At 35.4% G+C, this 13,712-nt stretch overlaps 1 protein-coding gene and 1 long non-coding RNA gene across 2 annotated transcripts in view; both read right to left on the reverse strand.

Moving 5' to 3' along the window:
• Positions 1-6,008, reverse strand: part of LOC143589088 (uncharacterized) — a 183,052-nt gene extending 177,044 nt beyond the window's left edge. Inside the window, exon 1 of the long non-coding RNA XR_013145210.1 lies at positions 4,405-6,008. This is a non-coding gene — a long non-coding RNA (uncharacterized LOC143589088). The remainder of the gene's footprint in view (positions 1-4,404) is intronic.
• Positions 6,009-12,374: 6,366 nt separating this feature from the next.
• On the reverse strand, positions 12,375-13,154 carry LOC143588523 (root allergen protein-like). Its single transcript, XM_077069503.1, has 2 exons — positions 12,944-13,154; positions 12,375-12,818 (listed from the first exon to the last, which is right to left on the reverse strand). The coding sequence occupies exons 1-2, from the start codon at positions 13,122-13,124 to the stop codon at positions 12,532-12,534; spliced, it is 468 nt and encodes a 155-aa protein (XP_076925618.1). The 5' UTR covers positions 13,125-13,154; the 3' UTR covers positions 12,375-12,531.
• Between the last annotated feature and the right edge of the window lie 558 nt (positions 13,155-13,712).

The following is a 13,712-nucleotide window of genomic DNA, read 5'->3' on the forward strand; positions in this document are numbered from 1 at the left end:
ACACGGTGTAAGCCACGGTTGAATGAAACTTTGTTTTGTTGAATGATGATGTACGGCCTAAGCCAAGCGATTAAACATATGGGTAAAATAAACAAATAGTTTTATTAGTTTGTGCTTTTCATGCACATAACGCATGAAGTACAATACATAACAGCTATAGTAACTTCAGACACAGCCAACACTTATTTTTCCTAATATAATGAGTCTCGAAAGCATCAAAGAATCATGTGATGTAGGGCTAATATTCTATATCAGTATTAGAATTATGTATGTCTTTATATTAGATTATAGTCGATGTATTACGTACCTCAGTACGTTTATTTTGTATCCATGCTATGTAAACTTGGAGAAATGGGGGACCATATAAAAGGTCACTTTACCCCATTTCTCCATAACTCTCATCAATTACTTGAAAATAAAGAGATAGTTTTCTCTTTCACCTACCTAACTTTCTATCTTTCTTTTTTTTATGCAAACTAAGATCCGAGTGTTGTTAGTGATTTCCGCTAGCTAATAACACGGATTAATTCGAGTAAAGTTATTCATATATTGTGTATTTGTATATTTTTATTTCATGTATGTGTAATCGTGTATATTATTAAATAACATGTATTAGCTTTCTCTCTTGTTTTTCTATATAAATTGAGGAACCAATAAACAAAGAAAAGGAAAATAAAAAGATGACAAGCGAAGATTAAATGAATGTTGACTTTCTTTGTATAAGTTAATTTTGTTTTAAACATTTTTATAATTTTTTTTTGATACTTTGCATATGGTATTCATTACTTGATTTTGAATGGATTTTATATTATGGTTGATATCTTTTATTTTGATTTTGGTATTATGTTTTGGTTGCGGTATTACGGTTTTGGTATTTTAGATAACTGATTGTCGGTATCGTACCAATACCGATACCTAGTTTAGTAGAGATTTTTAAAAAAAAGAACAAGGGGTACCAAAGCGAGTACCGTACCCAAAGTACATGTACCCGTACTCTTACCATAAAATGGTACGGGTTTAGGTACCAAGATTTACTATTTTTAGGTACGGGTACATGTACGGGTATGGTCCCGATCTCATCCCTACCACATAAGTAATGTGCTTAATACATACCTTAATGTATCATTCTGACTTCAAAATACTTGTTAAGTTTAAGGTGGACTAAATATATCTACAATCGACTTTGGGTTCTTGGTATAATAATATCCAAATAGAAGTGTGATATAGGACGTTATCGATTAATGTGATTCCATGTTGTGATCTTTCTAGCAAAAATATTAAAGTCATTAGAAAATTCTGTAAATATTATTGTTATATAAAATTTTTATATCATCTTTACTCATATCTTTTTCATTTTTCTTGTTTTATTTTATGTTTTAACTTCAAAATATTGTATATATTTTAAAAAATAAGAAAATGCCAAAAAGATTTTAAGTTTTTATGTGTTCGTACATATTTTATTAAATATTTGTTTTATTCAAAATCATGCATTTTGTTGTCAAGTTCGTTCGAAACCCGGGACTTAAACAAATCATCTACAAGTTGAGGGACTGAAATTGATATTTTATGAAAATTTTATATAAAATAGAATTTCAGAGTTATCTTGCAAACACATCAAACCAATAGCATGTTTTGAGAAAGAAAATTCTTCTTTGACCCTCGATCGGGTCTGTGAACGAATCTTATTCGCTCTAATTTTTGTTCAACTGTACATAGACAGGTAGATCAAGATCAAGTGTCTTGGGTTGTAGAGACTGATGTTGTAGATGCTGAAGCACTTAAAAGAAAACGAGAACATGACAGTTGGTGGTTGAACCTGAAAATGAACTGATCGTGTCTAAAGATCAGTCGAAATACAAAGCAAAGAAACAAGTCGTCACAAGAAAATCAACAAAAGAAAATTAGACGTCGAGCCTCCCGCATCTGATGTTTCTAAAATTTGCTGTTGTCGATCCTTGCCAAAAAATAAGATTGAAGTTCAAGTCTTCAAGAATGGAAAATAAAGATTTGTCCAAGATCCAATCTCATTCAAGCTTTTGGAACAAGACAAGTACAAGATTTCAAGAAATAATGACGAAACAAGGAACTCGATGAAGGTTCCCGGACGTACTAAATTCTAGATGGAGATTGTAGGGCTAATATTCTATATTAGAATTAGAATTGTGTATGCTTTTATATTAGCTTATAGTCGGTGTATTATACTATTATGTACCTCAGTACGTTTATTTTGCATCCATGTTATGTAAACTTGGAGAAATGAGGGACCATATAAAAGGTCACTTTACCCCATTTCTCCATAACTCTCATCAATTACTTGAAAATAAAGAGAAAATTTTCTCTCTCACCTACCTAACTTTCTATCTTTCTTTCCTTTTGTTTATACAAACTAAGATATGAAATCTGAGTGTTATTAGTGATTTCCGCTAGCTAACAACAAGGATTAATCCGAGTAAAGTTGTTAGATCCATCCAAAGAGGACCTACATGTGACATGCCACGATTAGTGAAGATTAACCAACCATGAATTGAAGGAACACAAAATGCATCTACCATATAGTAAGAAGCCTAATTCCGATCAGATTATGAACCCACTGGATGCCGCCAATTTCCTTGTATAAAAAAATTGAATGGCGTGGCCATCATAGACGACAAGCCAAGATAAAAAAGATCATATCCCTCCCAAAATAAACGAAACAACATTCACCTCACCCGTAAACAAACGTCATCAACCCTGAAAACTTTAGCAGCCACTACCACCTGTAAACTCCTTTTTAATCCCTAAAAACTCCAAATCCTTTCTAGCTGCCAATCCTTCTTTTGTCCTACCGGGAATGTTTAGTAACGTCCCGACAATACTTTCTGCCACATTCTTTTCAACATGCATCAAATCAATACATCAATACAATGTTGGACAGGTAAATACTTCCAATAGCTGAGCCGTTGGTACCATATGTTGAACTTCTTCCAATATGGCTGCGGCGTTGTGTTATCCCTTTTCCTCTTACTCCCACTTAGGGATTCGGATCCCTTTCCCCATTCATTGTTAATTTTTTGACCTCGTCGTATATCTCTTCCCCTGTCATAGGCTCTTTAGCAGTTCTCATCTCCCCTTTTCCGTTGAACGTCTTTGTTTGTTTTCTGAAAGGGTGGTCATGTGATAAATACCTTCTGTGGGCAGCATAACTCTGCTTCTTTGTGTGATAAAGTCGAACACACTGAGTGTCGCCCTCGACACACCACACAACCTTTGAATCCACTGTAAGGGCAACCACATAGTGTACCAAGAGCAGGGTAATCATTAATCGTCCATAACACAACTGCACGTAGTGTAAACATTTCTTGTTTATATGCATCATATGTTGGCTCCCCGACCTCAAATAAAGATGCTAGATCGTCAATTAAAGGCTGTAAAAACACATCAATATTGTTTCCTGGAACTCCGGATATTAATAAGGAAAGCATGATGAATTTTCTTTTCATACACATCCAAGGTGGAAGGTTGTAAATGACTGCTAAAACAGGCCAGACACTGTGGTTTCTGTTGCCTCTATGTACGTCGACCCCATCAGTGCAAATCTCTAGACGAAGATTTCTTGGATCGCTTCCGATGGTATCGGAGTACCTGTCATCTATGGCTTTCCATGCTGGTAAATCTGATGTCTGAATCTGGCCAAAACAGATCAAAGTTTGCAAGTTTTTTAGAGGATGTTGTAAGGGAAATAGTTGGCTTGAGACATTTAAGTTGGAGGGAGGTCACAAAGGAGCTTAGAGATAAACTGTGGGAACAAATAACGGTTATTCTTTACTTTTATTTGTGAATTTTATATTTTGAGAAGTAATTTACCTTTATTGTATTATATTGTGTAGAAATATTTTGAGATTGAGGCGTCTCACAGGCCTTCTGTGATGAATCGGCTCGGACACCTTTTTCGGAATTTCAGAAGAAAAATGTATGCCAAATACATTATGCCGAACATCGGTAAACCTCTGAAGCTGAAGGCGATACCAAAGGGACACAGGATGATGATCAGGCAAGAAGACTGGGATCGCTTCGTTGAGTACATACAATCAGAGCAGTTTCAGGTATAAATTCTCTACTCTGCAAACGTAGATTAATAGACTATATATGGTTTATGTTTTTTGTTTAAATATAATGACATGATTATAATGTGTGGTTGAAGAAAAAATCGGCTTCATCAAAGGGAGCTCGAGCAAAGAATGTTTTTGATCATCACATGGGACGAGGGGGTTATACCTACCTTCGAGAGAAACTGGTAATCACCGTCAGCTGCTTTCTCTCTAGTTCAATGATTTGTTGGTTATGTGTCTAACGCATGACCGTCAGCAGCTTTCTCTTGAATATTTTACAAGGTCAAAAAGAAGGAAATTGAACCGGATGAGATACCCGGCCATGCATTAATGTGGATGAAAGGAAGGGAGGACAAAGATGGTACATACAAGAATGCTGTTGTCAAAGGCGTGGCAACCAAATTAGTATGTTTTAGTATTAAACTTTTTAAATCATGTTAAAGTCAATTCATTGCCTTATATTGGTGTCAAAAAAACTTGAGTCTGTATAACTTGTCTCAACACTTGATGTGGATACATAAGTGTGTTACAAATGTATTAGAATATTTGTTTTCTTGCAGGTTCAGCATGAGGAGCAGATCGCCTCCGGGGCCCTGGCACTTGAACCGTGCACAGATGTCGTCACCTTAGTGCTTGGCAAAGAGAAAGGTGGGTTTTTAAAAGGGATTGGGTACGGATTGATAACAGGTAAATATTGGGGTGTGAGTCGGGTAAAAGGCTCGTTTAATCAATGGATTGCCCAACTTGAGTATGAGGCGGTGCAGAGAGATGTAGTGGTGAACAGGTTGACGTCTCTACTTGAATCCACGAATGCTATGCTAGCAAGCCTTGAGAAGGAACAGTTAGCATTTGAGGCCAGGTTCAGGCATCTCGAAAGATTGTTGCCGGAAATGTCGGCAAGTCAAGTAAGTGACGTATGCTACATATTAATTAATGCATTCGACATACATAATTGGCACTGTTTTTATCACAATTCATAGGTAAATCCTGTTCCCAATCAGGTTGGTTCTAACCAAAGTACTAGTGCTATGGCGCAAAATAAAATGCCAGCACCAGAAAGTATCTGACAGTTCTTTGTTTATTACAACTTTCCATGTGATTTTTCATTTTCCATAACCTAATAAATTGATTTGTAGGCCAGTTTTGTGGGAAACATCTTAACCTCAGGTGAGGCTGTGCAACAAGAATCCGCTTCTCATGTAAGCATTTGACAGTTTGATTGATTTGTTTTAATAATTAACTTTCCATGTGAGTGTGCTGATTTTGCATAAGTTAATTGTAGGCCAAGTCTGCGGATAAACTAGTTGTCGAAACGGTACCCACTCCCCATATCGCGACATCAGTAAGTATTTGACAATTTCAGTACTTTTTATAATTCGTTTCCAATGTGAGTGTACTCATTTTCTATTACCGAATTGCAGGCCAAGTCTGTGGAAAAAAGTGTTGACTAAACGGTAGTCGGTCCCCACAGCGCGACATCAGTAAGTATTTGGCAATTTCAGTTTTTATATTTTATAACCTAATAAGTCTAACAATTCCAATTTCTTTTATATTACCAATGAAGCCTGTAGAGAACAATGTTGACCAAGCATCAACACAACTACACCACACTCCGGATAGTAACGGCTCGAAAAAACCATTAGTAAGTATTTGGCAATTTCAGTTTTTCCTTTTATTGTTGATTGATTCATTGAATGGTTTTAAGGTAAAACGGAGAAGCCGCAAAAGAAAAGTTGATGTATCTACGGATGAAGCTTCCCCACCTGCTGACATAAAGGTATGTACTGCGCGAAACATTGTTCATTTCCCACCAACATAGGTATGTACTTATATATTGACTTCAACTAAGCCATCTTAATTTCACATGCTTGATTATAGGTGTATGAGTGTCGTTTGTGTATGCATGACAAGCGTAACAAGGTGGCAAATGGTAAGGTTCATTGGTCACCGGTTCCACAACAGTTGCATGGAAAAGCAATCCCGGAGGGTTGCTATAAAGTTAGTATTGATGAAGTCATAAAGGAACAAGAAATTATTCCTTGTGAGGCAGGTAAAATTGTGACTGTTGGCAACACACGTGGTACTTTTGTTGCTTGGCCAGAACACCTAATCTTATGTGACCAGGAGGTTTGATCCCTTTTAAATTAACCGAACAAATATCTATGTTCATTTTCATTTAGTTTAAAAAATGAACACTTGTGTTCGTTTATGTTCGTTTGTTTATAATCTAAACTAATGTAATTGAACAAAGATAAACGAACATAAACGAACTCCAGCCGAAAGGTTCACGATCAGTTAAACGAACGTTCGGTTCGTCTGCAGGCCTACTATTTTGTTCTATTCAATTACAAAATATGACATTAATTATACATATTTGTTTTTCATATTCTGTTGTTCCACCTACCACCACTCCCATCCTCAAAAGAACTAGACAGAGCTGGCAAGAAGGCAAAGGAAAAGTACACAACGATAGACTGGGTGACCAAACAGAAGACAAGGAGCAGTGCCAAGAAAACCGACGCCTTAGCTAGTATATAGGTAGTCGTTATTTTTGTATTTTGTAAGATATTTTGCATATACATTTGCTTAAGTGAATATTATTGTTATTATAATTTGTTTCTAATTTTGTTTTGTCATGCTTGCTTATAGCTATTTTAATTTACTGCACAAAAATAAAAATAATTATATATTGCCTAATTACACACAATTTGGCTACATAGAACACATTAAATAGGTGTGGCCAAAAGTAAGACAATAGCCACACTAAAATTACAAAAATTAGAGTCTATAAATGACCATTAGCCACAACATAAACATTTTTGTGTGACGAAAAGTTTGACAATAGCCACACTTTAAATTAGGAAAGCATTATGTGTGACAAACGGTAAGACAATGGCCACATCACAAACTACAAAAGAGTTTTTGACTAGCAAGTTCACATTTTTAGCCACATTGACAATAAACTCCAGTGTCTATAAGATATGATTAGCCATACAGTACCTCACTATGTGTGACGAAAAGTTTGACAATAGCCACACTTTAAATTAGGAAAAGCATTATGTGTGATAAACGGTAAGACAATGGCCACACCACAAACTACAAAAGAGTGTTTGAGTGGCAACTTCACATTTTTAGCCACACTGACAACAACCTCCAGTGTCTATATGATATTATTAGCCACACGGTACCTCACTATGTGTGACGAAAAGTTTGACAATAGCCACACTTTAAATTACGAAAAGCATTATGTGTGACAAACGACAAGACAATGGCCACACCACAAACTACAAAAGAGTTTTTGACTAGCAAGTTCATATTTTTAGCCACATTCACAATAAGCTCTAGTGTCTATAAGATATGATTAGCCACACAGTACCTCACTATGTGTGACGAAAAGTTTTACAATAGCCACACTTTAAATTAGGAAAAGCATTATGTGTGACAAACGGTAAGACAATGGCCACACTATAATATACAAAGGAGTGTTTGAGTGGCAAGTAAATATATTTAGCCACTTTTAATGTAACATCCAGTGACTATATCATATAATTTGCCACTCTATTATTAAATTTAAGTGGCCATTTCTTTGCTATGTCCACACGGTATAGGTCACAATGCAAGCTTAACACAACCCTGTTGGCCACAATAATATAAAATTCATGTGGCTGAAACATGAATTCATGTGGCTATATACGTGCAATGGTCACTCATAGTAAATTGTCATGTGGCCATTTTCTACCGTTTAGCCACACTTATTGGAGAGGCTTCTTGATGGCCAGCAACTAATGCTTGTACGCTTTAGCCACACTTATTACCACTTAAGGCCACTAAAAACTGTGTGTGGCCATATCATACCCACGGTGTCATGACCTTTAGCCATATATTACCTGAACAAAATGTGTGTGGCTAAAGGCCTACGGCCACACTTTTTTCGTGTGGCCGAAGGTCAATTTTCACGTAGTGTACAAAAATAACTTTTGATGGGATTCGAGACTTAATTATTGGAGAAGATTTAAGACGAAGAAATTCAGGTGAATCATCAAGTGATTTAATGTATGTTGGCAGAGGAAGAAAAAATAACAGAGGTAATGGGAGCGGGAATAGGAAAAGGAGTCAGTCTAGGACTCAGAAGGATGTGGTATGTTGGAACTGCAATGGAGCGGGACACTTTAGGAATCAGTTTCTGAATGATAAGAATGAAAAGAAAGAAGTCAACACTGCAGAAGAATGGCTAGAGGATGAGTTTTTAGTTCTTAGTGTTGAGGATAATGTTGATTTCTGGGTCATGGATTCTGGTGCTTCATTTCATGCTACCTATAGTAGTGAAGCATTGCAGAATTTGAAGGAAGGTGATTTTGGGTAGGTTAGACTGGCGAACAATGATGTTCTTGATGTTATGGGCATGGGTGACATGAATTTAGTTACTTCAGCCGATTCATGGACCTTTAAAATGTCAGAGTGATTCCAAGCTTAAAGATAAAGTTGATTTATGTCGAGCAGTTGGATAAACAGGGACATGAGGTTAAATTTGGGAACGGACAGTGGAAAGTTGTAAAGGGAAATCTTGTCATTGCTCGAGGAAGAAAGAGGGGTTCATTTTATAAGGTTAGTTTATCGTCTGAGGGAGTGACCAGCCCAGTTCAAAAGAAGGCCAAAGTCCAGTTCACAGAGTCTAGTGGGCAGAAGAAGGTTTGCTTTGTAGGAGATAAATCCAGAGCCATAAGTCAGATTCAGGTTGAACGTGCTAGAAGAGGTTCAGAAAAACCAATCAGAGGTTTTCGTGGCAGTGGGAGCACTGGCAGTTAGTCAGTCAGTCAAAGCTTTTGCCAGAGTTACCAGACAGTGGGTTAAGAGAATGTATTTCAGCAGTTAAAGTCTCTCCAGAAGATTACCTGCTTAATATGGAGAGTGTTGTTTGTTCTCAAGGTATTCCCGGATTCGACAGTTTGTGTAAGTGGGAGCCGGTAGGGACAAGAATGAGTCAGTGGCAGTTGTAGCCATGACTGATGTGTTGGAGCTCGGGGAAGCTTCAACGGGCGTTCAAATTAACTGATGAGAAGGCAGATGCAACCAGGAAGACGAGGAAGATTACAAGAGGTACAAGCGATCATCGGTAGGAAGTTTGAAGATTGTCAAGCCTCCAAGTGGGAGATTGTTGAGTTTATGGAGGCTTAATTGGGCCCAGTTGAAGACATCTTTATGGCAGATTAATTAAATGAAGAGTAGTGGCGGGCTTGACCCGTATTATTTAATTATGGCCCATTATTAGTTTCTTGGAGATTAAGTTGTAAACCCTAATCATGTATCTATTTATACTTAGCCTTGTACTTGTAATTCCTAATCACGAGTGAGGCAGAGAGCAATAATACAAATATTTTCGTTGCAGCTCGTGGACGTATGTCAGTTTAGACCGAACCACGTTAAATCCTCGTGTTCGTTTATTGCTTTTGTGTTTGTGTTTGGTTCGTGTGTGAGTATAATCCTAACAAGTATAACTAAAATCGGGTCATCTGGGTTTTCTTCTGCCTAAGATAAAGCAGGACGTGCCACTCTCTCTGAACCTCTCATTCAGTCGAATGCTTATTCTCGCAATTATTCATCCAAATCCTACTTTCTAAACATCTGATACTAGTTACCAAGGTTTATGTCATTGGTTTCTAAATCGTTGATTACATGTTAAAGGCGAGAATCTTCGACGGCTTCTTGACATAAAGTTGATTCTTTGACGGCTTCTTGATTGTTGGTTTTAAATCAGTGATGTTAAAATTGATTTTTGATTGTACGCTTTTATTAATCTTTCTTGGTTTTTATTCTTAATTAAAGCAAAGAATATACTGTCTGTTCAACTCAATCGAATACAAGCTATCTACTCTTTATATGCTAACAAATGTTTATAATCAAAACTGATTCAAAACTGAAGAAACTGAATGAGAAACTAAACCAAAATAAAACTGACGATATGGTCTATGTTTATTTAGAAATGAACTTTTAAGTCAGTTTCGGTTTTGCGTGTAACTAAAGCAAATGTTTATAATCAAAACTGATTCAAAACTGAAGAAACTGAATGAGAAACTAAACCAAAATAAAACTGACGATATGGTCTATGTTTATTTAGAAATGAACTTTTAAGTCAGTTTCGGTTTTGCATGTAACTAAAACCGAACCAAATTTTTGGTTCGGTTTGGGCTTTACTTGTAATTAGAACCGGGCCGGAAACTTATAAGTTAATATAAAATTTATGACATATATTTAGTGATGAACATTTTGTCCCAAATGCCCGTACTCGTACCGTACATGTACCTGTACCCGTACCGATTTAGTTTTTTGGTACGGGTATTGGTACTCATTTTTGTTGAATTTTTGGTACATGTACAATTGGGTACGTGTACGGGTACGGTGCGGGTACATTTGGTATTTTGTGCTTTGGAGTATATAAAGGTTTAATTGGGATTCTTTTTATTTAATATATATAAAATAAATTCTCCAACCATGTTATTATTAAACAATTACCAAACGTTTCTTCAAAATTAAATAATATAGCATCCAAGACTCGAACCAACAAATAAATCACTTAAAGTCGACGACCGAAATAGGGTTTTTCAATACTAGCTTATCATTATATCGACGGCCAGTTTGGTTTTACTAATTTGGTACCCGTCACGTACCTGTGAAAGTACCGATACCCGGAATAATTCAAGTTGTTTGTTACCTATACTGGTACCAGTTTCAAGATTGTCGAAGATTTGGAAATTAAAAAAGTAAAGTGGTACAAAAACGGGTACTGTACCGAAATACCCGTACCCGTACCATACCGAAAAATTTTGTACGAGTATTGGTACGTGTTTTTATTAATTTTTGGTACGAGTACAATCGGGTATAAATACAGGTACGGATACATGCACCGTTCCACGCTCATCCCTACATATACGTTGATATACAATACTCTGAATTGAATTTTAATTTAAATCCAAATGTTGGCGTATAAATAATAAATGTATTTAATCCTATAATTCTCTCCATGTTCAACTAATTTTTATTTCTGTCCATTCAATAAACTAAATAGATGTAGGCAAAGGCGATAATCAAAGAAGCATGTAGAATTGGGTAAACTGAAACTCTATTTTACTGCACGTCCATTTACTGCACCAAGCCCCTAAAGCACTACGGTTGACTTGCATAATTCATCTCATTTGCTTAACCATCACACTTAAACTGTAGGGCGAGGCATGTTGTTTAATTTTATCAGATAATATATGTTGACAATAGTATGCACAGTTGTTACGCAAAGAGATATGGACATAGGTATATAAACTTTTTAGATGCTATGACTATAAAACACTTTATATTTTAATATTTCAGTGACCAGAGTATAGTCCAGAGTCTTGTTTATTTTGTTAATTGAAAGTCTCTATTGTTGATGATCAACCTCTTGAATTATTCCCCAACGGTGAACATATATCATCAGTTGCTCTTGAGGTTTTACTTTTCTTTTGATTAATAACGTTTTACATTGATTAATATTAATGTTGTAATTATATGTTTATTGTTGAACATGAAGGAAAGTGGGAAACGTAAACAACACTTGATAATATAGGGCGCTTTGTTCGTGATCTTATGAGGTAGCTTGGAGGAGATTAAGATAATAATAAACTAATTATTAAAAATATGTTTTTATTTTAAAAGTTTGATTTATCTTTTATTATTTTATCAACTTTACAATTCGTATTATAGTCCAATATAGTGTTTAAGTTGTAGTAGGAAACTATTTGTAAGGGTTATAAAAGCCCATTATATTAGTACGTATTTGTTTTCTCAACTAATAAGAAAAAGAGTTGCAGGCATTTATGCATCTTTGGTGTTTGATTTCTTCTGTTATCCACTTGTCAAGTTTAATAGGAAGTTTATACCAAAACTTATGGGAGTGTATTTAAGAGCAGTCTAACTATGCGTTGTATTTTGGCTTTTTACTACAAAAGAAAATAATACACAATTGGGTTTGTATCCAGGGTAACCATGCGTTGTATGCAGGTCTATTATTCCTCAACGGGGTTCGTATCACACATTTACTTACGCATCACTACATTGCAGATAATAGAAGAAATCAAGCCACATAATGGCTTTTAGAGTAACTCAGTCGGCTCCTTAAAATCCACCATTCTTAACGAAAGATAATGAGAATAGCGAAAGTTACTTCTTTATAAGAGAACACTTCCGACAATAAATAAGATTCAACCACATGTGACACATCTACAAAAAGTAAAACTAATAACTACGTCATAAACTCAATATAGATTATTCTAAAACAACTCAATCATCATCTTTTATCTCATCAAAGTAAAACATGGTACAACAATTATTCAACTTGAACCTAGTCCTAGTCCATTATTTCAAACGACACGGAAAAGTGAACAACAAAACACGTAAGTGGAGATTCATGATAAGTTTAAGCTTGAGCAGCAACATAAGCCTCGATTGCCTTGTAGGTTTCTTCGTGTGTTTCTTTCTCTTTCTTAAGAATCTCTTCGGATAGTTTCTCATCACCTTTGTAATTGTAAGTAACAGTTTGTTGAAACACACTTCCACCGTCTGAAGAAGGCACAACCTTAATATTATAGCTAATTGAGTTTAATATGCCCATCAAGATATCACCTTCAATGAATGAGTAGCTAAAGCTATAGTTGCCCACATCTAACGCATCAACCTTATATTTTCCAGTAGTGAACGGTACGGCTATATACAGTGGATAAAAAGTAAGAACTATTAGTTTCAAAATATATTAACTTTTAGTTAAGTATAATTCATGAGAAAAAATATAAATAAATTATTATTAAATTTGTATGAGTGTGATTTCTTACCATCACCAAATGTGAAGGTCTTTATTGTTCCAACATCTCCGTTTCCTTCAACTGTCTCAATGGACTTGAAAACTTCAGGCTTAACCTTAGGCGCAATGTTATCAAAATCACTGAAAGTTTTAAAAATTTTGTCGGCGGGATATTTTGAAGGGATCTCAACCTGGAGAGTAGCGGACGACATGATTGTCAGATTAATTTCAAAGAAAATTTGTGAGGGAAAGAGTAGATGATTGTTGCAATGAAATGTGTATAAACTTAGTGGTATTTATAGACAGATACAATGGAGAACTAGCCCATCAACTTTGACTTAACCACGCCTCGGATACAAAAAAAGGGATGTTATTATACCCTCTTGTATTACATATTTACATTCGCTCAAATTGGCTTCATTTAACAACTACTTTTCCGTATTATTTGCTAAGTCTATATTAATCAATAGTTTAAAAACACTTGCACGTGATTAGGTTTGTACACAACATGTCACTAAAATAGTAGTTTTCTCGTATGAATATATATAGAAAAATTGTTTTTGTTAGTTTAATAGTTTCTCTTACTATTAAAATTAAGTTTTTTTCTTTTCTCAAGATATTCAGTTTCAAAAGCCATCAACTTTGACCATATATCACATATAAATATAGAAATAAATATAGATATAGTTTTTTCTTTGGTTTCTGCAGTGTTGAGAAAGTCGGTGCAGTCGAACATTTATATTTTGTATGGATTAGTTTACAAATTACCATTCTCATGTTTAAACAGTGATCTATAGACA

Source organism: Bidens hawaiensis, unplaced genomic scaffold (genome assembly GCF_021521415.1).
Source record: "Bidens hawaiensis isolate Kalapana, Puna unplaced genomic scaffold, B.hawaiensis_p1.1 tig00001576_1, whole genome shotgun sequence".
Lineage (NCBI taxonomy): Eukaryota > Viridiplantae > Streptophyta > Magnoliopsida > Asterales > Asteraceae > Bidens > Bidens hawaiensis.

Coding starts and splice junctions, on each gene's coding strand:
- LOC143588523 (XM_077069503.1), bottom strand. CDS start 13,124: ATGTCGTCCGCTACTCTCCAGGTTGAGATCCCTTCAAAATATCCCGCC. Junction 12,819..12,943: donor GACCTTCACATTTGGTGATG/GTAAGAAATCAC, acceptor CACTGTATATAG/CCGTACCGTTCACTACTGGA.